The sequence below is a fragment of the Triturus cristatus genome, chromosome 4_2 (assembly GCF_964204655.1).
Source record: "Triturus cristatus chromosome 4_2, aTriCri1.1, whole genome shotgun sequence".
NCBI classification, from domain to species: Eukaryota; Metazoa; Chordata; class Amphibia; order Caudata; family Salamandridae; genus Triturus; species Triturus cristatus.
Genome location: NC_140586.1, coordinates 197,782,520 through 197,808,088, shown reverse-complemented (window position 1 = coordinate 197,808,088; position 25,569 = coordinate 197,782,520). Strand labels below are relative to the sequence as shown.

The following is a 25,569-nucleotide window of genomic DNA, read 5'->3' as shown; positions in this document are numbered from 1 at the left end:
AGATTTGTGATGGGATGCCCGAGACCTAGCTCATGATCATCTGTACTCCTATTTTAATCCAACCAAGTGTACACTGTAGTAAAGGACATCTTTGGGTTTAGAAAAACTTAACCCCGTTACTGACCAGAACGAGAATCTTTTGATCTCCCTCTACAATGAGGTTGAGGCCACCGTGCTGGTATTATCCTAACATAGAGCGTCGAAGTGGATGATGGTGAGGCATGCAACAAAAGAGTGGGTGAGGCCTACCCGACCAAAATAGTGAATGCTCCATTCGGGCTAGTATCCTGTAGAAAAGATTTTTTTTTTTTCCTGCGAGTATACAGGGAAATAATTCCTGCCATAACAGTTGTGTGTCATGAGTTTAGTATAAAGCACTTGAGACCGTTAATACTGTGGCTCTTCCTTGGTGTGAAATATTTGAGGTTACTTGGTTTGCTGGCATCATAGCTCACTCCGCACAAGCGTGCCCTCCAATGAACATAGATTTACATTGGCCCACCTCTGGATTGCCTCTGACAGGATCAGTATGTCATAGGTGACTCGGAGCTTATACTAGTGGATGAGGGACACCAATTTGACCTGTGGAATGCCTTTCTCTGGATCCATCTCCGCAGACACAGTAGTGATTGATGTGCTGTCTCGTGGTTGGAAAGGTCACCTGGACGATATGCAGATCAGAAGCCTCTGGACTCAAATTGAGCAGTGTCATTACATAAATCATCAAGAAGTCTTTCTTCCATCAGTGGCAGGCCGATTTAGGAGGCATTCATCTGCAGCATGACAGCCATGTGGTACTTCGACAAGTTTGGGGGAATGGGGCGGTGGTGTGGTCAGTTGCTCATCTGGAGGGTACGGGGCTTGCTGGCACTGAAGGGATCTTTTTTAATGGTGCATCATCTGGTAGGATCCCTAAACATCAGAGCAAACTAATTCATCAGGCATCCTCTTGGTGATCATGAGTGGCATCTGAACCTGGAGAGGCATGCCTTAGCTAGACCTTGTCACCACTTCCAAAAAAAGCTTCCTCTCCAGGATATTCTGTCCCGGCAGCAGGGAAAAGCTTCCTCTTTAGGATATTCTGTCCCAGCAGCAGGGTGTAGTTTCACGTTCTAACTTCCACACACTAGACTTGCATAGATGGAGATTGAGCAGAACCAACTGAGAGATTTTGATCTTTCGCCGGAAGTGGTGGATGTCATACTAGTTGCCCACCACCTCTCCACGAGTCTATATATTAAGGCCGTTGGAATAAATTTGTTGCACGATTGTGTTGGAATTGAGCTTAAGAGTGTTATAGCTCCAACATGCAGCCTCTTTCGACTTGCAAGCAAAGAAACGCTCCTGAGTTCAGCTAATGCTGTCTAAAATTGATTCCACAATCTGTGTGTCATCTGCATTAGACATAATGTTAAAACTGAAGGATCTTAAGAATGCAGAAAGTGCAGCAATTTAAATGTTGAATAGCCTTGGGTTAAGTGATGAGTCCTGAGGGACTCCTAATGTTGATACAATCGTTTGTTACTGAAATGATTTAGTGAGATCCATTGCATTCTTTGTGAAAGAAATGACTTTGACCATGTCCGCTTGGATTGCAAATCCTGCTAAGTGTGATGTGAGAGACCTTGTCAAATGCTGTGGAGATGTCTAGGGAGGCAGTGTGAAAAAGGGGACCACCTGCCGCAAATAAACGTTCCTAGGGCAGGAATAACTACTACATTGTACAAAACACCCTGGCAACTTTACACATTCATTGATTGTCTAACTAATTTCAAAGCAGAGTGTGAGTCTACTTTTTATGAAATACTTTGACAATCCATATTCAAAGGAACACAGTGATACTATTATAAAAATGTTCTCATATGAGAGGACATAATTTCACAGAAAATCACTAAAAAGTACAATGTCATCCAACACCCCTCAGCAAAGTCATTCATTCACATCACTCTTCCAATTCTACACTCTGTCCATATTTGTTGCAAGACCAATGTCTAATGCCTAAAAGACTAGTCCACAAATTGGAGCTCATCAATGGCAACAATTTTGATTATACATTCTTGTTGGATAATGGATACTATTAAATAGCAAAATTGTATGTTTTCTGTTTCTGTAAATAAAATATCAAACAGCACATTAAAGCTGCATAACAGTGGCTTAAATCCGTAGTCATCCTGTTTCATCTGTTTCTATATGTTTCTCGGTGACAGTGTCTTCGTTAGGAAAGCCACCTCCAATCCTCAGCCTTGTAGGTATCTGTCTTGTTAATAATGATCCTCAAGATCATGTGGGTTCACAGGTTTGTAGGCAAGAGGTGGTCTAATAAAGAGAACACAACCGCAGCAATGCTCTGGCGCACACAACATTATGTGGCTTGTGGGAGATTTAGAAGGATGGGTCTAGGAGGGCCAGTGCAGTTGCACTTCATTGGTCGAAGATGTACCTCCCACAGCTAAGAGCACAGTTCCTGTGCTATACTGCTTTCGCTGGTTCGTCTTAACTGGTTACTGATTTCCAGGGAGTCTAGTATTAATGTGTTTCTCTTTAAGGATAGCCTGTAGGTTGCTTTTTTTAACAAGAAGGCACAGTGTCCATGATCAGTGAGAGGTTGTGTAGATGGGTCAGGTCCATAATGAAATCCGAAATTGAAGCTATGAAAGAAGGTAGTCATGGGTCAAAAGGAAGTCCTTTCATCTCGTAGGTAAATTCAGATAAGCTTGGTTTTAGAACTTGCGCCTTGGAGAAAAGTCAGATTAGGTGATTGTTCTGTGGTGTTGGTTGATGGGAAATTTGCTTAAAGATTTTTCAAATTTGACCAAATTACTAAAAAAGATCTTGGAAGGGTAAATTGTTAAAGACATCCCGATAAGGGCTTTATTTCGCCAATGATAAAAAGGTCTCGAGTAGGTTTTTTGCTGATTCAATTCTCCTAGCAAAATGTGATGCTCTAATAGATCGAACTGAAACTGTTTAAAAGGGTTTCTTTAGCAATTGGACAGTACTAGTATCATCCTGCCATGCTTGATAGCTCACCTTTAGTGAGTCCTGAACAGAAGAGGGGCAAAAGTATGAGGCAGACTGGATCCCGACCACTCCCTTGTCTTGGTGCCTACTGGTAAATGAATGCTGCCAAAGCGCACATGTGATTCCTAAGTGGAGAAAGCAGCTGATGAATACGGGAACCAAATACCTACCCCGATTTTAGAAATCAAACGAAGTTCGAATTCTTGCGCAGAGAAAAGTTAAAATCTAGTCTTAGGAATAAAAGTGAAGTGAAATCCCGGTCACAGGGGTTCCTAGCTCCATTAGAAGACTATATCGCCTGCCTTTAGTAATACTCTTTCTTGTGGATTTGCTAACCGCAGTTTCCTTACCGCTTACCAGTCCAGCATGGGTGTATTAAGGTCATATGTTGGTTTTTGCACATTGCCAGTAGCTACTCCATCTAGTCAGCCACCCTCTGCATCTTGGGGCATGGGGAAACAATAGGCTACGAATGGCGTGCAGGGGTGGTTCCTATATGCAGCTCCGTTCTATTTGGAGGTGGGACAGAGGAGCAAGGAGGCGTGTAGAAGCATTTGTAGGTGTCTATTTCCAGTCTGACTCCTGGGGAAATTCGCACTGATGAATCTGCAGTTAGTATGCACCAGAAAGTGTCACCAAAGATAGCCCATTCTTTCATCCTAAAATATCTGTCAGTGGTATGATCTTTGCTTTTGTCAATTGTTCTTAAAACTTAAACTGAGAGCTTTTTCAGGTGTACCAGGGCTATCTGAAGTTACTAGGCTTAGATTGTAAATCTGTGTGCCTTTTGGCAGTGGTTTCCATGGACTTTACCTTGCTATTAAACCCAAAACTGAGCAGGAAGTGTTTTTTTTAAGCATTTGATTCTCTTTGTAGCGAGGGTGAAAATTCCAAGGTTGACTTGGAGGCATACTCCACCTAACCCTTCTATTGAGTGTTAGTCTGTACATTTGCAAGTTGGTATTCTTCGATGCCCTCATTGTGTGTGACCCTGCAGGCAAGCCTGTGATGATCTCACAGCACCCCTAGGCCTGTGGCTGCCTTGTCTATTTTTCATTCCAGGACTGCATATGATTGACTGTTGCCAGGATCTGGTCTAATGTGACTGGAGAACACCTCACTTGGGTCCTCAAGGGACATGATGCCGCAGGATCAGGAGATTGCTTTCACATGATGCGACGTAACTCTGTTTCGGATCTACCTCTTCCAGACAGGTCTTTCATGGCTCCGGTGCATCCATACTAGTGTGCTGTACATTGTTGGCCACAATTCTCAGTAATGAATGTAGCGTTCTCACCATGATAGGATTTCATGCACCAGGCATCCCTCTGGCAGTCTTAATCCACCAGCAAGGCAGCCCAACAAAAAACTCCTCTTCATACCTAACAGGAAGAGGGACACCCCACAGGTCTAATTTTCTGCAAGCCAGCCTTTCATCCTTGTATGCTTATCCCAGGTCCGCCAAGGAAGTTGGAGGATTCAGCCAGTTTTCAGTGCGCTCTCTTCCCAGGGTACCCCCTTCTTGCGTTGTTTCACTGCTTTGCGCCCTTTGTCTCAGTGCGGCAGCATCAAGTTTAGTTCCAGTACCTTCTAGCAGGACACACCTGAGGCATGCCGCAACCAGACACCATTCAGCTAGCAGTCAGTGTTGCTGCAAGGTCCAGCGACTTAGTGCCAATGCCCAGAATCTTCCCCTCCTGTCTGCCTGTCTCCAAGGCCTTGCTTAGCTCATGCAGTCTCTTTTCACAGTGTCTACCTTCAAGGTCCTCCAAGACTTCCACTAGAGGCCTACAGCGCACTTGCCGCGGCCCAGGCATCTCCTGCACTGTCGCGGTACTCCTCCGCAACTCAGCCCAAAGCCCAACACCATCTCTCCCGGGGGTGCCACTGGGTCTCACTCTGCTCCCCCTTGCTCTGCTCCAGGTTTACTCGCCACCAGAACTCTACTCTTGGGGCCCATCAAGTGCCCTCTTACCCACTGGGGCTCTACTTACGTACAGGTTTCGATTTACACCGTCGCACCATTCATCCCATCTCCGGCACCAGTGTAAGAGCTGCACATTTAGAGGTAAGCGTCAAAGCCAGAACACTAGCCCCTCAGCTTGACAGGATGAACGGACCGGGCGTGCTCTAGAACACGGCCATCTTCCTGCTCAGCCTGCTAGGTAGGCACCATGACCGATCCACACACTACTCAATCTGTGTGGTATTTGAAATCTATCAGACCCTTTAGGTCTCCACATTGCACATATTTGCATTCCTTCTCTTCCTCTGTCCGTTGTGACGCTTTCAGACTCTCCACCTGCTAGGGTTTCTCTTATAGTAAACATAATCACCTTAAATGCCGTCTTGGTAAGAGGCACTAATAAACCTATGCTTTCTAACCCAATGATCCAGCCAAAGACTTCATTCTTCTATGAAACCCTGCATCATCGATCTTGTGCACAACCTTTGCTGTCCTTGAGTCCATGACTTCTAGCACCTATGATGGAGTTATTCCTATCATGCGTCAGCAACATCCGTTACAGCATGTTTTTAGAAGTATGAGCCTCCCCCTCTTTTCCTTCATGCAGATTCTTTTTCTGAGACATTTACAGGGCCAACAGTAAGCAGAAAACTTCAAAATCATACCATCTACAGTGCCTCCTGAAAAAGGAAGTAAGATATTGGTTACATGTGGCAGAAAATTCTTTTGAAAATTGTTACCGTTAAAACGCTTAGTACCACTGCTCCACTTGGGAGGGGGGAGGGGGGGTGTTGTATGATAAGAGGTGATTGGATGTGTGCCATAGCTCTCAAAGATGCATGTTACATTTACCCATTGTTTCAAAGCTTTTTTTGAGCTGTTTTTTTTAGATTTCTGGTGAGCAGTGTACCTAACCAATACAAAGTCTAGTCTTTGGGCCTTAACTCTGCACCTCCAACTTTTTGAAAGTGAATGGTTGTGAACGCTGCGGCAAACATAACACTATCTGTGTTTCTTAGACTGTCTCGGGGTCAATCAGGACAGGTCTACAGAAACTCTAGTGCAATCCATGCACTACCTGGGAGCATTCATAGACACTCTTTCAGCTCAAGTGTATGCTTTGGAGAAGAGACTACGTTCTGTCCTGCAGTGTCAAACCTCTTAAAGGTGTAGCATTCAACAGCCTGTCAGATTTAATCTCTTCTGGGCTCAATAGTGTCCCGCAACGTACTGGTGCCAAATGCCCATCTGCAGACGAGACTATCGCAATAGTGCCTAGAAGACCAATAGTGCCACCTCTCAGACAGTCGAACAGGTTATCCCTCTTGCAGATTGCAATTGACTCCTTTCCTTGGTGATAAGCTAATTTTAAACTTACGCAGCAACCTGCTGAAGTTGCATGCAGTTAATCTAGCTGTCAAATATTTTAATAGACTATCTGAAAGTCTTTCTTGTTCAAACAATATAACTGCTATGCATTATACCAACAAGCAGGAAGGCATGAGATCCAGAGCTCTCTCGAAGCCCAAACACTGTGGAAGTTGCCGATTGTGTGGAACCTGAGCACAATGAGTCTACCTTCCTGGAGTTAAAAATGCAGAAGATTTCTTGGCAGTGCAGATTAGGAGAATTCTGACTGGGCACTAAAAGACTAGGTACTGCAGGGTATCTTTTGTGAATGGGGTTTTCCAGACCTTGATTAATTGCAAATGCAGACAACAAATTGCACATCATGGCATTACCCAATAGGCATGCTGGTGAAACGCACTTCCTCAGACATTTATTTTAACATTTCCACCAATCCCGCCGATTTCACCTGTTATCAAGCAGGTGAAACCCAAGACTGGGAGTATCCTCGTTGCTCAAGAGTGACCATGGCATTGGTGTTAAACAACTTTCCCTACTTATTGGAATGGCCACAGAAGAGACTGCCGTGCAGACCGAATCATGAGTTCGAGGCATATGAGCTGCAGATCACACACTGAGGATAAGATCGCCATCTGGTGTTGGGCTCGGATGATTGCAGGTTGTTGTTGTCTTCGGAGAAGTCTTTGGTCACGAGGTTGGTGACTCCTCCCCTGGACAACAGTGCGCATGGGCATCCACTCCATCGGCAGATTGTTTTTTTCCGCCATTGGGTTCGGATGAACTTTTTTCCGCTCCAGCAGAAAACTTCCAGCAATCAATTTAACTCTTTAATCTTCATTTCATCGACGTCGACATCAACTCGGACCGGTTCCGGAAGCGGCTGATGGACAGGACACCCTTCAAAAAATGCCCCCAGTGTGGAGCGAAGTTCCCCCACAGTGACCACCACGAGGTTTGCAACCTCTGCCTGTCGCCGGAACACAACGAGTCCACCTGTCCAGCTTGTTCCGCTTTCCGTTCGAAGAAGACCCTCCGGGACCGAAGAGCTCGACGCCATATTATGGCCAAACCAGCTCCAGAACCGGAGGACATCTTTGCTCAAGATGTTCCCGAAGACGACACCGAAGATCTCGAGATCGTGTCCGAAGCCGACGATTCCGATGACCTCATCACTCCAGGGCAGCGTGTGAGTACCACCCCCCCTGCCCCTGCCCCATCCAAAAAAGCATTGGTCAAGACTCCGCCAGTTGGGCCCAGTCGCGACCGGAAATCCTCTTCAGAAGCCCCGCCCTCGGGCCCGGCTCCGAAGACAACTAAGCCTGTGGGTGGCTCGGGCTCGAGCAAACCTCACCTAATTGTGCCTTTAACACCCTCGGCACCCAAACACCCATTGTCGGCACCGAAACAGGCTCCAAGACCGAAATCTCCTTCGGCACAGAAACGTTCCTCGGCACCGAAGTCTCCACCGGCACCGAAACGTTCTTCAACATCGATGCCTGAAAGTCCATCGGCACCGAAACCTCAGTCGGCACCGAAACCTCAGTCGGCACCGAAAAATCAGTCGGCACCGAAAAATCAGTCGGCACCGAAAAATCAGTCGGCACCGAAAAATCAGTCGGCACCGAAAAATCAGTCGGCACCGAAAAATCAGTCGGCGCCGAAAAATCAGTCGGCGCCGAAAAATCAGTCGGCGCCGAAAAATCAGTCGGCGCCGAAAAATCAGTCGGCGCCGAAAAATCAGTCGGCGCCGAAAAATCAGTCGGCGCCGAAAAATCAGTCGGCGCCGAAAAATCAGTCGGCGCCGAAAACTGCGTCCCCGCCGAAACAAGCTCATAAAGACCCGAAGCGGACGTCACAGACACCACCTTCGGAGCCAGATGATCTTTTTCGACCAGATCCTACTCAGAAGCGGATCTATATCAATCCTAAAACGGGACATGTGACTGCCATCCCATATAAAAAGCGGAAGCTGGACACTACACCTCCCCCAGCTCCCATACGGAAAAAGGACTGTGCTACTTCACCACTTCGTCCTTCCTCTCCTGTTTTACCTCCTAACCCGTCCCCCCCCTCCTCCTCCTGATTCTCCTTTACCTTTACCTTTACCTTTACCATCTCCCTATCATTCACCTCCTCCACAGGATGATAATGATGACTTGGGGGGAGGGGCGGACCCTGATTTATTTGATGATCCTGTTGACCCAAACGACCCTTTTACGTTCCCAGACCCAGCACCCATGGATGACTGGTCTTATCCTATACCTGATATGCCTGACCCCACTACCTACCCTTCCAAGCCCTCCCCTCCTGATGACCACCTAGGGTACGGCCAACTTATAAATAGGGCAGCAACATTCCACGGCGTTACTATGCACACAGACGCCATTGAAGAGGACTTCCTCCTTGATACCTTTGAGCAGTCACAAAAGACTGTTCACATACTGCCCATGATCAAAGGGGTCATAAAGCATGCTACTGAAGTCTTTAAGGACCCTGTTCGAGCTAGGGTTCTCAACCCACGCATCGCAAAAAAGTACTGACCAGCCCCGCAAGACCCTGCATACATTAAGGCCCAGCTCCCTTTAGACTCCCTAGTCGTATCAAATGCCAGGAAGCGCGCTAACTCACAGACAACTGGAGAAACGCCTCCCCCAGACAAGGAGTCTAAGCTTTTAGAAGCCTCGGGCAAACGGGTCGCCGCGCAGGCGGCTAACCATTGGCGTATTGCGAATACCCAGGCCCTGTTAGCCAGGTATGATAGAGCGCATTATGACCAACTTGAGGACCTTATGCAACATCTGCCTGAACCTTTTAAGTCCCAGGCCTCTGACCTCATCCAAGAAGGCAAATTAATATCTAATGCCTCCATTAAATGCGCCTTAGATGCAGCAGACACTGCTTCTAGAGCGGTCAATACTGGCGTCTTACTCAGACGACATGCCTGGCTCCGTATTTCCGGTTTTAAACCGGAGGTTCAAACCGCAATTCTAGCTCAACCTTTCAACCAAGAGCAGCTATTTGGCCCTGCAGTGGATACTGCATTAGAAAAAATGAAAAAGGATAATGAAACTGCCAAGTCTATGGGAGCACTGCAGTCTCATCAAAACCGGGGTTCCTTTCGTCGCTCCTTTTATAGAGGAGGCTCCAAAAACACATCAACTGAGACCACGTCCACCTTTAAAAATTCTGGACAAACATCCCCTAACAGAGGTTACTTCCGGGGAGGTTATAGGGGAAACAATAACAAAGGTCGAGGACGGGGCAACAACAACAACACCCGCACCTCACCAGCCACCAAACAGTGACTTGCCACCACTCCCCCCAGACCATTCCACTCCGGTCGGGGGGCGACTCCAACAATTCCTGCCTGTCTGGACTTCCATCACCACAGACAGGTGGGTAAGACAAATTATCCAGTCTGGCTACTGCCTCGAACTCATACAATCCCCCCCAAACATACCGCCCAAACAACGTCCAATGTCCTCGCATCATCTCTCTCTCCTCAAACAAGAAGTTCAATCCCTGTTACAAAAACATGCGATAGAACCAGTCCCCCTTCAACATCAGGGAAAAGGGGTATATTCTCTATACTTCCTCATTCCCAAAAAGGACAAAACTGGATCTGGATCTCAGACTACTAAACCAGTATATACATTCGGATCATTTTCACATGACCACTCTCCAACAAGTCCTCCCACTTTTACAACAGGGAGACTTCCTCGCCACATTGGACCTCAAGGACGCATACTTTCACATCCCTATGCATCCCGCTCACAGAAAATATCTACGATTTGTGGTAGATGGGCAACACTATCAATTTACAGTTCTCCCATTCGGAGTAACAACAGCACCCAGAGTGTTCACCAAGTGCCTAGCAGTCGTGGCAGCGCATCTCAGAAGACAACAGATCCATGTCTTCCCCTATCTGGACGATTGGCTCATAAAAGCCAATACATACCAAAAATGCGTTCTCCACACTCATCGCACGATTCAAACTCTCCACGATTTGGGATTCACTATCAACTACCCCAAATCCCACCTACAACCTTCCCACTTACATCAGTATCTAGGAGCAACCATAGATACATCCAAAGCCATTGCCTATCCCAGCACAGCCAGGATAGCCAGTATACAAAATCTCATCTCTCAATTTCAAACTCATCCATCTCTTCCAGCAAGAGTGTTCATGCAGCTCCTAGGCATGATGGCGTCATGCATCTCCATAGTCCCACACGCACGACTTCAAATGCGTCCCTTACAGGAATGCTTAGCACAACAGTGGAACCAAGCTCACGGACAACTTACCGATCTGGTGTTGGTGGACAGTCGCTCACTTCGATCACTGAAATGGTGGAACACCATCACCCTGTCCAAAGGGAGACCGTTCTTAGAGCCTCTTCCACAAGTTGTGCTAACTACAGACGCATCTCTCACGGGGTGGGGAGCCCACCTCCTTCACCATACCACTCAGGGCAGATGGACCAGTCAACAAAAACTGCTCCACATCAACCACCTGGAACTCTTAGCAGTGTTCCTAGCACTAAAATCCTTTCAAATTCACCTAAAGAACAAAACTGTCCTCATACGCACAGACAACATGACGACAATGTATTATATACAGAAACAGGGAGGGACACACTCTCTCCAACTGTCCCAACTGGCACAGCAAATCTGGAGATGGGCAATTCCCCAAAACATCTACCTGTTAGCAGAACATCTCCCAGGGATCCACAACCAAGTGGCCGACCTCCTAAGTCGCCACACACAACAGATCCACGAATGGGAACTACACCCCAAGGTTCTACTCCCCTTCTTCCAAAAGTGGGGACAACCAGACATAGACCTGTTCGCCACTCCCGAAAACACAAAATGCCCAACCTTCGCCGCCAGGTTTCCACACCCACAGTCGAAGGGCAATGCCCTATGGATGAACTGGTCAGGCAGATTTGCGTACGCCTTTCCGCCTCTCCCACTAGTTCCATTTGTGGTACGCAAACTGAAACAACAGTCACTAACACTAATACTAGTGGCTCCCACTTGGGCACGTCAACCGTGGTTCACCACACTTCTGGAACTATCTTTAGTTCCACATCAAAAGCTACGCCTCTCCCCGGATCTGTTAACCCAGAACCATGGAGAAATCAGACACCCAGATCCTCAAACACTGAACCTAGCGATCTGGCTCCTGAGGTCTTAGAGTTCGGTTACCTCAATCTCCCTCCAGACTGTATGAATATCATAAAAGAAGCCAGACGCCCTACTACTAGAGCGTGTTATGCCGCTAAATGGAAACGATTTGCCATCTACTGCGCTAATAATGACATACATCCATTGGATGCTTCCATCCAAAACATCATTTGCTATCTACTACACTTGCAAAGATGCAATCTAGCGTATTCCTCTATACGATTACACCTATCAGCCTTGGCAGCCTACTTGCAAAATAGGCAACACCTGTCCCTTTTTAAGGTACCAGCCATCAAAGCGTTTATGGAAGGTCTCAAAAGGATTCTTCCCCCAAGATTGCCACCTGCCCCAGTGTGGAATCTCAATGTGGTTCTAACAAGACTCATGGGCCCCCCATTTGAACCTATGCACAAATGTGAATTGCAATTCCTAACATGGAAGGTAGCCTTCCTTATCGCAATCACTTCCCTGCGCAGAGTAAGTGAAATACAAGCCCTTACACTTGAAGAACCTTTCTTACAACTACACCGTAACAAAGTGGTTCTTAGGACAAACCCTAAATTTCTTCCAAAAGTGATTTCCCCTTTCCACCTTAACCAATCAGTAGAACTACCGGTCTTTTTCCCAAATCCAGACTCGGTAGCTGAAAGGGCCCTACATACCTTAGATGTTAAAAGAGCATTGCTTTATTACATCGACAGAACAAAACCTTTTCGAAAGACAAAACAACTCTTTGTTGCTTTCGCGCCACCACACAAAGGCAACCCGATCTCCAAATCAGGAATAGCCAGGTGGATAGTTAAATGCATCCAAATATGCTACCTCAAGGCTAAACGTACACTCACAGTTCCCCCTAGGGCGCACTCCACGCGTAAAATAGGGGCTTCTATGGCCTTCTTAGGCAATATTCCCTTAGAAGACATTTGCAAGGCAGCCACATGGTCTACCACGCATACCTTCACTAAACACTATTGTGTTGACGTGCAGGCCAAACAACAGGCCTCCGTGGGCCAGGCTGTCCTAAAAACTTTATTTCAAACTGCTGCAACAGATACAGGCGACCACCGCTAAGGGGAGCACTGCTGTATAATCTATCCTCAGTGTGTGATCTGCAGCTCATATGCCTCGAACGGAATATGCTACTTACCAGTATGCATCTGTTCTTGGCATGTAGAGCTGCAGAGTCACACACGCCCGCCCGCCTCCCCGGGACCTGTATCTGTTCCAGCATCCGTCTTACTTAGACATTACACATGGACATCCTTTCTTTCTTTTCTATATACTCCATCTTTTCCCATCATGGCGAAAAACAATCTGCCGATGGAGTGGATGCCCATGCGCACTGTTGTCCAGGGGAGGAGTCACCAACCTCGTGACCAAAGACTTCTCCGAAGACAACAACAACCTGCAATCATCCGAGCCCAACACCAGATGGCGATCTTATCCTCAGTGTGTGACTCTGCAGCTCTACATGCCAAGAACAGATGCATACTGGTAAGTAGCATATTCCATTCAGATTTGTGGGCCAGATCCTGCACCCAAACATTAACGTTTTCACAGAGGTGAAGCGTTTTTAAACCATTATGTCCTTTTCCTTTTAAATTAAAGCTATTTTCAATCCTCTGTCTACATAAGAATAGCAACCCAACCAGATGTTAGAAAGCAGTACTTCCATATCTTCCTGGATTGGCAGTCTGGGCTGTAGTTTTCATCAATAAAGGTAGACTTGGCAACTAATATTGCATGTAGAAAAAATCCTTTACAAACCCATATTTAAGGGTACTCTTAAACATCTTTCCTGGAGTGCAGCTTTTCCAGTGGATGTATCTTATGCCTGTAAGAATAGTTAAATCCAGGCCCTCTGTTGTAGGGAACTGTATATTTTCCATAAAGACAAAGTCCTGATGAGACTCATCTGAGTTTCCTACCTAAGGTGGTACCGGATTACAATGGCAGTCTTGATAAATTAATCTTCCAGCTTTCTTCCAAAATCTTTTTTCTCAAGTGGAAAGAGCTTTACGTTCGCTGGATGTTAAGTGTTCCAAAATTCTGTTTCCATAAGAGCAAAGAAATTAGACAAACGGACAATTTGTTAACTGTAGACCAATACGAACAGGCATAGCCAATTATAAACAGTCCAGTAATAGCTGGATTGTTTGCTTTATCTCATGATGCTTACAAATCCTTGTTTTGGTGGCCCAGTATGCTGAAGGTAGTGCGACTACTGTGGAATCGTTGAGAAACATTTATATTGCAGGTGATTAAAAGGCTGCCACCTGGAAGTTTGTACATACTTGAATAAGACATGGCCTCAACACAGATTCCAAAGTGGGTTAAGTCTCTCTACAGAATCTTTTTGATTTAGTTCTGTACATAGGTTTTTTATGTTACTTTTTTTTTAAATGGCTTTTTTCAGTTGGTCTTATTTGTTTAAGTCCGTCCTTGAATGAGATAGCCTTGCTATTTTTTTCAGTGCTTAGGACTAACGAGCATTGACGTAGCCAATTGGTCTCGCCTAGCTAAAGAGAGGGCCTAGATATTGGCTTTGCTTATGCTAGTATTGTAAAGGATTGTTTACAAATCAAAAGAGAAAAACTTTCAAAATACTGGAGCAAAAGCACATCTGTATCCCAAGACTGTACAGAGAGTTCACTAAATTCTATCTTTATAAATGGCATGGTTTCTTTTTTTCAAATGCGTTTTACTCTGGAAACTCTAAACAGAATTTTAAAAGATCATCGAAGTTTAAAGGGAGACATTTGCCATGGCCTAGTTTACTTTCAGAACACTCAGAACTGAAACAAAAACAGGATTACCATAGTAATTGCCTGTAGCTGATAGCAATCCAACTACTACTCCTAGTGTTTTACAGCCTTATACCTGGGGAAATTGTCCTTATAAACAGACAAAATGAGTCATGTATTTCATCCAGAAACCAGTTGGGAGACATTCGCCCCAGGCGTCCGTGCTAGCCTGAAACGTTTGCCATTCACAACCATGTTCAGCTGCTAGGGCGGCGTCTTTCAGGAGTGGGCAATGATTTCAACAAGTCCACAAATGAAAGATGAATCCACAAGTACTTCAGAGATGCGTCCCAAAAAATGACGCATTTGAAAGTCTGTCTCTTCACTGTCAAAGTCAAAATTCTGAAGCTTCGCCTCCAGGTACCCGTAGTCCATTGAGAAACTACAGGTTCTCGCTGTGTAGGAACTGTATACTTGTTTTATAAGGACCAGCTAGTACGAAAAGCAAATAGTTTTTCATCTCCGCCTTTAAATCTGAGTTAAATTATTCTGCCACTCTATGCAAAACCTGGTACAGGAGGAAAACGTATATTTCAATCGGTCTAAATCATTTACAGTTTTACTTGGAAAAAGGTCTCCACAAAACTGAGCAATTGTTTAAATTCAAGTTCGGTAAATCAAGGGTTATCACTATGGTTGGTATCTTGTATGATGTAGTGTCTTTAAACACCTAGATGGCCACTCAGCGGAAAGGGGAGCACAGTCTATGTGGGGATGGCTGCCACAATGGCATTTTTTGGTGTTGTCTGCTCAAGGTCATATGTAAAGCGCTATGTGAGCCCAGCATACAAATGTGCCAAGCAACTAGTTTGAATTTCAAAGCAAGAACATAATCTACAGTGGAGCAGGTGGTGGTGTTGATCATTTTCAGAATTAGGAGAGCTTCATTCTCTTCATCCATTGTTAATAGTCACTGATTTCTTGCTCAGTTAAAGGATGTGTCTATGGAAAATCCATTGCTGGATATGAAATATTTACTTTTGCAGCATGAATCTTTTCTAGATTCACATGCTGTGCATTATTCCCCATCTAGTGGTTGGGCTGGAAATGTCTCCTGGCATAGTAGTCCTTTCTAGCTTTCTTTTTGTTGCTGGGCTTCGACGCTCCCCATCATTTGGTGCTTGTTCCAGCCTCCTCTGATGTCAGACACTCTCCTCGAAAGTCTACACTCTTGGTCGCCATTTTCAGAATCTTTTTTTTCTGCTGTTGGGACTGGAAGCATCCTAAAGGTATCCAAATACTAAAGAGGAGGAAAAAGAAACCAAACCGTTTTTTCGTTGAGGAAAACTGAGGAGATTGTCATAGCAAAGTAAGGGAGTTTTAGCAAGAGGTTCCTAGGAATTACAGCGAAAGACACGAAAGTATGTAGAACTTTAATCAAGGGAAAGGAGGAGAGTGCGTGGACAGAGGTCTCCCTGCTTTGCATGAAATACGGAAAACACCATTCCATTTCTGCCCACAGTGCCACCATAAATTTGCCTAGAGGGAGAACCACCAGGTGTGCAATCTATGCCTGACAATAGAGACCACAAGTCTAATTCCTGCGCGGCGTGCACAGAGTTAAAGCCGAAAACGCTACAGACGTGAGAAAAATTAAGACCGGCACACTACGCAATGCAGAGGCAGAAGGAGGCGACTTCACTCCGATATCTCGGACTAATGAGTGAAGAAGAGTATAACACCGCTGAAGAAGCGGCAGGAGAGGGCTCCGACAATGAAAGAGTTATCAATTTCGAAAAAGAACACAAGAAACCGAAGGAGAAACACGTACAGGTAACAGTGAAAAAGAAGGGAGCGGTCAAGCTGAAAGCGTCGATCTCCAGACCACTTAAGACTCCCTCCGCACCAAAAATCTTGCCGACTGAAGGCAAGTTGAGGCAAAAAAAAACTTTGAGTCCCATATATAGGATGCAGCTTCTGGGAAAGCCTCAGAGAAGACCTCTGTGCCTAAAGACAATAACTGAAACTTCAACGCCAAAAAGAGCTGCACCTACGCTAGACTAAGAATGAGCCCTCTAATTTGAGCACAGGAAAAGACGTCTCAAAGCTGATTTAACCACAATCCTTCAAAAGAAGAAGGAATTTGACACCTCCCTCCAGGAATTTCAAATACCATGGAAACCTTCAACGGAAAGCACGCTGGAGGATAAAGATTCGGGGAAACTGGAACCCCGTTTAATGCATAGTCTCAAGTGGGGAAAGAACGGGAGCTCTTTTGAGGATGAGGACACAGAAGGACAAAGTCTGTACCAAGACGTTGAAGAGTCGGAGGGCGTCTAACAGTGGCAAGACCTCGAGGCAGATTCAACCGAGAAAGCCGCGGACTCGTTTCCGTTGAGGCCATCGCATCCGGATGATGTTACCACATGCAATCAGTTGGTTAAGAAGGCGGCAAAACAGTATGGAGTCCAACTGGGCGAGGAAAAGTTAAAGGCATGTTTCTTACTGGTGATAACACTACCCCAAAAATAAGACCGTTCCTTCCAATGCTCTTAAGTATCTTGTATCAGGGGAGAGAGGCTTTCAAAGAGCCAGCAAACAAGCTGGTCAGTGACTCCCAGGGTTGAGAAAAAAAATACAAACATTCTTCTAAGGATCCACCATACTTTCGGGGCAATGTGGTGGCGGGTTCCATCAAATTGTTGTCACCGCCAGGAAGAGGGCAAATAACCCAACCATCTACGGTCCACCCCCTGTTAGAGAAAGTAAAAGAATAGAAATGGGTGCAAGAAAATTCGAATGAGGAGCAGCAACCCAATGGCGCATAGCAAACTCCAACGCCCTGCTTAACAGGCATACTAGTCAGAACTGGGGGTAGATGGCAGCGTTAATGAGGCACCTGCCAGAACAATATCAGAAGAGGGCAAGTGCTCTTGCAGAAGAAGGAAGGAACCCAGTCAAGACATGCCGAAATCTGCATTGGAGCCTGAGGACACAGCAGCAAGACAACTCGTAACAGGAACGACCCTAAGGTACCATGTGTGGCTAAGAATTTCATGGTTCAAACATGAGGTGCAGGCCAACAACAACCCCTTTCAATGGAGAACAGCTGTTCAGTAATGCAGTAGATGACACTGCAACAAATCAAAATCACGACATAGCAAAGTCAGTGGGGGCCCTACAATTTTGGAGCCAACAGAGAAGGGCAGCCAACACAATTGGAAACCCAACATGAAGAAGGGGGTTTCAAACAATTTAATCGCACCAAACCTCCTAGCGCGCGGGCCAAGATCAGACAGCAGCACAACAGTGGCAATTTCACGTGCCACTGAGACAGGCCTTTGACGGGTGACTAAAGAGAAGTGAGAAAAACGAACAAGTGCCTCTACAATAGGACTTTCACCCGCACACCACCTGTGGGCCTGAAGAATAGGAGACTTACTTTAAGGAGTGTAGGGGAGGTCACATCAAAAAGAATAATTATGTTGAGAATTTAACACGGCTATTGCATAGAATTGGAAAAACACCCACCAACTTGGGGGCTAAAGTACAAAACCTGCACAAAGTAAGAAAGGGCCTATCTTCCAAAGGAAGCAAAAGAGCAGATACAAAAATAAGCAATAGAAAAGGTACTCTTAAAAGAAAGCCTACTCAACATACTTCCAAATTCCGAAATAGGACCAATCACTTCGGCCCATAGACCTCCTCTTCCTAAACATGTTAATAAGAACACAGAGGTTCAAAATGACAATGTTACAGGAGGTTAGCTCCCTGAACTCCAGCAGGGGGATTACATGGCAAACATGGACTTAAATGATGGCTGTCTGCATATTCCAATGAATCACTGGCACAAGAAGTTTCTGGTCTTCGTAATAAGCAAAACACACTACCAATTCAGAGTGCTGCCATTTGGCACTAAGTCAGCTTCCAGAGTATTCACAAAGTGCCTGGTGTCCGAAGCTGATCATCTGAGAGGAAAGGTAATACATGTATACCCTTACTTAGATAAGAGCAAGATCTACACACGAGTACAGAGACAGCATAAAAAGAATGATGACAATAATACACCAATTGAGATTCACAATAAAGATCGAGAAGTCTTCACTCAATCCAGAACAAAAGAAACTCTTTTTTTTCATCTGTTTTATATAGTGTCAACTTGACCCGAAGGTATCTGGTATCAGCGCGCTTTAAATGAGCACCAGTTACCTTACACTAAGACACATTTATTTTTGTTAGGCAGAGGGAGGTTAAGTGATTTGCCCAGAATCACAGGATGTTGTGCGTCATTGCCGGGACTCAAACCTGGTTCCCCAGATCTGAGATCGACAACCCTTCTTGGGAATAAACACAGTACAAGCGAGGGCATTTCTATGCAAGAAGAGAGTCCTGACCATAATACAAGAAGCTCTCCATTACCAGAAGGGTCAATCTCTGACCGTGAGGACTATGGGTAGATTATTAGGAATGATGGGTTCCTGCATACCACTAATACCACATGTAAGGCTCCCATGAGTCCGATCCAGGAGTGGGTCCAAAACCAATGGTCACAGGTGACTGGGAGCTGGGAAGATCTAGTGGTTGTCACACAGAGAGTTCGGGAAGAAGTGAAATGATGGAGCAAAGTGAATGTAACGACAGGAAGGGAGACCCTTCATGACGCTAGCTCCAACAGTGACAATCAAAAAGACTCCTCACGTATGGAATGGGGAGCTCATATGGAGAAAGTCAACATCAGAGGGGTATGGAAACCACAAGATTCAATACAACACACAAATCTACTAGAGTTGAAGACCGTGCTCCTAGCCTTACAAACTTTTCAGAAACATTTGTGGAATAAATTAGTACAAATTCAGACAAACAATACACCAACTATGTTCTACCTCAAGAAATGAGGGGAAACAAAATCCTTTCTCCGCTCAAGTTTAGTGCAACAGATATGGAGATGGGCCATTCAGAGGCAAATAACAATAACCATGAAACATCTACCAGGAGTAGACCATGTGGAAGCAGTCAAGCCTCTAATTCAGCTCCCACTCATATGAAATGGACGGTGATCGAGAAAGTTTTCAAAAGATGAAAAGATAGGAAATTCAAGAAAAAGACCTGAAAACATGGCATTTGGTCATGACTGCTAGATGGCAGTCCAAAGGGAGGCAAGACCACCACCAACAACTAGGAAATGTTGCACAACCATATGGGAAAGATGCACACAATGGTGCCTGAGGATCTGGTCTGCTTCAAGAGCGGACATGCAAAACTACAGTTATTGGATTATCTCACACACCTGTTAGGAGAAGGCCTAACTTGTGCTTCATTAAATTTACATCTGGCAGTAATAGTAGCCTACACAAAGGGATGTATAGGGATACGTTTTTTTCATTGCTCCAGTTATCAAAAGGTTTCTGGACGGGGCAAAAACAATAGCGACACCAAGAAGTGCGTCCACACCCATGTGGAACCTTAACGTGGTACTGACACAGTTGATGAGAGAACAGTTTGAACCTATACATACGGCCACCTTGAAATTCATTATGCTGAAAAATGCATTTCTGACTGCCATGATTTCGTTCCACAGAGAAAGCGAGCTACAAGCACCCATCATGTAGGAACCGCACATGCAAATTCACGAAGACTGGGTAGTCCTGAGGTCATACCCCACTTCCACATAAACCAAACTATTCAGATACCACGTTTTTTCCAAGAACCAAAGACTAGCAGAAAGAGCATTACACACACTGGACTCTTGTAGGTAGATAATGTGTTGTATAGAAAAAACAAAAGCAGTCCGTAAAGGAAAGCAACTCTTCGTATCATTTGCAGTCAGTAACAAAGGAGAACCAGTTAAAAAAAATTCCATTGCAAGAAGGATAACTGACACACAGGAGAGCTGGCATGCAATTAGAGACCAAACCAAGAGTATATTCGACAAAGAAAAAAGACAATAGCCTTCCTGGCTATCGTTCCAGTTAACAACATATGTATGGCAGCCACACGGTCGTCAGTAAACACGTTCAGAAAACACTACTGCATTGATGTACAGGTAAACTGAGAAGCCCAAGTGGGATGGGAAATACTGAAACGTCTGTTTACAAGCTTAACCTCCTCTCCTACGCAACAACCACTATGAAAAAGAAACGCAAAATAAAATCACTGCACAGCATGTGTATCCAGCAAAGGTTCACGTTGCAAAAAAAAATAGTTACTTACCTGTATGAGTAGTTCTGCAGCTTGAAGAATTTTCTGGATTCACATACAAACCACCTGCCTCCCAAGGAAATCCAGAAAAGATAAGTAAACATGAGACATTTAAAAAAAAAAAAAAACACAGCTAAAGGAAGCCCATGGGACATTAAAATATACAAACATTGCAACAACAAAAAAATCTGAAGCTAGCGACCAAGAGTGGGGACTTCTGGGGAGGGGGTTTGATGTTGACATCCGAGGAGGCTAGAAGAAGCAACAAATGGTGAGGCCCGACGACGCCCAACCAAAAAAAAAAACCGCAAGAAAGTTTCGGACCCAATTACTAGATGGTGGAATAACGCACAGCATATGAATCCAGGAAATTCTTCAAGCTGCAAAACTACTCCTACAGGTAAATAACCATTTCCTTTTCTATAATTGCATTTTTCCAGCATTGCAATTGCATTTCTCCAGCATTACTTTTCATAGATTCATGTACAGTTTTTCCTCCTTCCTTATTGATTTTTTTTTTTTTCAAATCATTTTCCACTTTTGCTATGCTATGAAAATCTGAAACTATGGAAACCTCTTTGAGGACAGGAGCTCAAAGTATTTCATACTTATTGACTGGAGTTTGGATCACAAAAAAAACATGTATAAGGCTATCTAATATGTAGAAGTTTTACTAATTGGAAAGTTAACTGTTAGTGCATTTTAAGATCAATTCTGAGGATCTCCAGCCTGATCACAGGTAATAATTTAAGCATATCAATCTATGATCCATACCATTGTTGAAGAACTTGGTTATGGGTAACTTTTTCTGACCTTTATCATTGGTGTTTGAGCTTGGCATCCATTTTAGAGGTGCGTGTACTACTATCGGCCTAATGTGGCAAAGGAAAAAAAAGCTGCTATCAACCAGTAGTTCAGTTAAATAACTAAAATATGTTGTTGTACTGAATGCAAGAGTTCTGAACCATGTCTATTTCCATAGATTCACACCTATTGTTTCTCAAAACATTTTAAAGGCTATTCTAATTTTTAGAGCTATGGACTACTATTTCTATGGACATAGAATTTCCTACTGCAGACTAGGTTCATTAGTCTATTTGTATTTCAAGTGACTACCTTTGCAAAGGTTCTTTTTCCACAGAACCCATTTTCCCATTCTTTCACAACACTTATTCTCATCTCCTGTTTTGTCTGCTCTCTTTCCAGTATGACGAGTTGGTCCCTGCCTCTCTGACGACAAAACATGGTGGGTTTTACATCAACACTGGGACACTGCAATTCCGTCAAACATCTGATTCGGAAGATGACGACTTTGCTGGCAACAAAAAACACCGACCTCCCAAAGTGAGTGATTTGTGACACGATGAGAGAGGAGGCTGCATGCAAATATTATAGATCTTATTTGTGCCTCATGGATTTTGCATGATATTTTGCTCTAATGCTTAGAAACCTCTGTCTGAACACCAGAACGGTCTTTTAAAATTGCAACAATTACATTTTTTAATCTGTGTAAATCTGGTACAATCCATATGTCTGTCTCAAGGGTGGCATCTGTGCAGTTATTCACCAAGCAATATGATCTATTTTAGACTAATGTTGCATTGTGATAACTAGCTGATACTAGATTCCTTGTTTATCCGTGCAGCATGTTCAAAGTGTTTGAGTTAAATATTTACTTGCTCCGTTGTTGTGCAAAGTGTCTTGTGAATTGATTTGCATTTCACCTATTTGTTTCGCTGAAGAAAAATGTCCCCACCTTAATAGGCTTTTTGAGTCGTGTGTGCGTAGTTCCCAGATTAAGATATTTAACTATTTTCTGGCTTGCTTCCCACAGGTCACCAAGCTGAAGGATATGGAGGATTGTACCCTAAAGAAGAGGAAACGCAAGGAGGATGGCTTTGATAAAGATAAGAGACCACGCAAAATAAAAGTGCCTAATCAGCTGGGGTATGTTTTTGCAGCCCAACAATTTATAACCAGCTGTCTCAAATCAAACAAGCCTCCTTATATTCATGTCCTGGCGATTGTTTGCCCTCATCTCTGAAATACCCAACATTTGTTCTACAGCTGGTGTTAATTAGTTTCTTTTTCTGCTTCTCATCTAGTTGTATTTGTATAACCATTCTTAGTTGGCTATGATGTGGAGCCCTGCAAACTGAGTCGAGTCACCCACTGGTGCTTACATGAAATCCTTTAGTGGCATTTTTCCTATGGAATATAATTTTGTACAGTGTCCTTTGGATTCCCACCTAAATGTATTACATACTGGCTCATTCATTAAATCTGAAGCTTCCTCCTTCACAACACCCAGTGATATCCTCTTGAATAAATCTTGTTCTTCAACCTCCTATTTTGACAAAACTACATAGCTCATCTGTGGAGTTTTTGGTTTTGCAGAAGTAGGGGGTTGGGTTGGGTTGCATGCATGGTTTATGCGTGAGTCCTATCCACAGATTTAAAGTGGAGAATTCTTTTCACAATCTTTTAATTCTTGATTGTGGCACACAGGCTATTGCCAACGACTTGTTCCTCCTAATACTTTTGGACTGTTAAATACTTAGTGGAGAAGAGGCTCCTCCCTTGTTGCAATGCTCGTGCCTGCCCACACACATCACACTCCAGGAGAGAGCTGGAGGGAGACGAGCGGCTCCGAGCTACTGGTTCTTGATGGCCTTTCTGTTTGGGCTGAACCTGACTCTCAATGCCTGGAGATGTGGACCGGACCGGTGAAAACTGCTAGTCTGAGCTATGGGCTCTGTAGCTGCCACTGACTCGGTCGTTTGGTCGCATTGCTGCTTTTGCCACCTTGCCACTGCTGTTCCCTGCTTGCTCGTGGGGATGGGTGTTTAACAAAATTAGCTCCCCCTAAAGTAACTTTGATATATTTGATGCTCCAGAGAGCGATTGGGGTCGCAGCCACAAACATCGAGCTTACAGAGAGGAAATGCTCTATTGGCCCCAGAAAGTTTGCACAATAACTGCTTGGTCCAAGCGTGGCCACCCCAACAGGGAGCACCCCTGAATTAGAGCCTGGTGTGCTGAGCAAGACACTTGGTAGCTCGCTCTCGGGAAACCTGCAGGAGGAGCTCCAGCAAGCTGCCAAAAAGAATGAAAAGAACTATCCAGAAGAAACAAGCGAAGAATAGCACCTTTGTCAACTCCCCACCTACCTCCAAAGCACCTATAAACCTCAAGTAAACTGTGGATAGCACAGGCCATAGCACAAAACAAAGCTGGGCGGTCGATCTGGTGAAAGAACTAGGTGGAAGTGTCAAAGGGATCATTAGGCTAGAACTCACACATTTTGTGGCTCGCTTAACAGCGATTGAACAGACACTCAGATATCGCCATACCCCTGCCACCATCACTACCTCTGTCCACTGACAGAGGAGACCTTGCGCAGCCCCTGTCAGTTGTAGAACCAGGGTATGATATGACAAAGAAAACCAATGTGAACACAAACATCCCTATCATAAGGTCACCCAGCAGTCTGAACTGGCTCACGAAGAATTAGAAACTTCCCTGCCACACCGGCCCACAATTTAGTTTCACTCAGAAGGATCACATGTTAATTGTCATTATAAACTTTAAAGACCCCACACTAACATTGTCCTTCTCCCTCTGGGGTATTTTTACAAGCCAACATACTGTTTAGATTGGGTTGCTTATACTCCTCTTCCTCCCCCCCACGTACATCACACCCGAGTATACCTGCCACTGGCCCACTCTAGCCTGTTCCGGTGTATAAATGGTACGACGTTTTTGACCAAGTAGATTGAATAGTTAATAATGAGGTTTTACAGCGTCTGAATCACATTAATATGCCGTAGATGTCTGTTCCAAAGGTGGGTATCCAGAAACTGGGGTTCAGAGTCGGTCACACTCTGTCTTACCAGTCAATTGAAATAAGCACCCCACATCTATGGGCGACCCCTCAGCAGACCCTATGCCGGTTTTCCCTCCACTTCCCCAAGTGGCCATTTAAGGCACTAATCTAGGTCCGGAGGAGTGCGGTGAGGCAATGAAGTCTGGCACTACATCCCTCTTGGCCGCCATGAGTCAAACTATATCCAGCGTATCGTGCAGGCCAGGCGGACAGAGTAACATGACCCCCTTCCCAGTTCCCATACCTGTTGGCCCCAGCGAAATAGTGGAACAAAAAGGTCCCAGGACCTGTATATTCTATGCCCACCCTAAGGGCTTTGTCATGTAATATCGCAGGCTTGAGCACTAAACTAGATAATTTAGACTGCCGTTTTGTCGTCCAGTTTGACATCTCTCTTCCAAGAAACCTGGTCAGCCGCAAAGGTACAGCAAGCTGGCTTTGTAACTCAGTGTAGAAGCTATAACCAGGGGCAGGGCAGACCGTCTGGGGGGCTGCTGATATGGGTGGGAACTCTTTTGGGCTGCAAAGTAAAAATAAAATGGAGGTGATCTCAGATGACGTACTGTCACACTTTAATTTTCAACAGGTCAAGTAATTTTGTCTTTAGAACATCTATTCCAGACCTATGAGTAACGAACAGGAATCCACAACAGTTACTAAGTTCAAATCCCATATAGCAGGTCTCCTGGTAGGTCATTTAAAAAATAGTTTGCGGCTATCTTAATTGCCCGTTTGAGTCAAAAGCCATCCCCCCAGCAGCGAGCTAGTATCCCGAGGAGGATAGTTGGGCACATCCTGAATCTAGCAACACACCCCATAAAGAAATAGTCGCCGCTGGCGTTCTAATTTATGCCATGACTCTGAATCGTAGTGTTTACCCCTGCAATGGGTGGACTTGCTCAGATAAGGAAGGGAGGCTCACTTTCAACACATTGCCTAGCACCAGCCTGATAGACTATATCTTAGTCGACGTTAGATTTTGGCCTTTTGTTACTGACATGAGTCATTACAAAGCACAACAGCAATCATAATGTGCTCGCCCGTAGCCTGCACCTCCCCCCTCATGAAGCTCACAGCCGTGCTAGTACATACCTTTGATGGTAGAGATCAACTAGCAACAAATAGGCACAGGATAACCTGCTGTGTAGTTGCGCAATCACAGGACTTCGAAGAAACCATTTGCAAGCTAGTGACAGAGT

General features: G+C 44.8%; 1 protein-coding gene across 4 annotated transcripts in view; it reads left to right on the top strand.

Moving 5' to 3' along the window:
- UBN2 (ubinuclein 2) overlaps nt 1-25,569 on the top strand; it is a 645,107-nt gene that overhangs the window by 186,335 nt on the left and 433,203 nt on the right. For all 4 annotated transcript variants that reach the window (XM_085601178.1, XM_085601176.1, XM_085601177.1 and 1 more), the window contains 2 exons: nt 21,691-21,828; nt 22,319-22,431. In XM_085601178.1, coding sequence (XP_085457304.1) covers nt 21,691-21,828; nt 22,319-22,431 — 251 coding nt within the window. The remainder of the gene's footprint in view (nt 1-21,690; nt 21,829-22,318; nt 22,432-25,569) is intronic.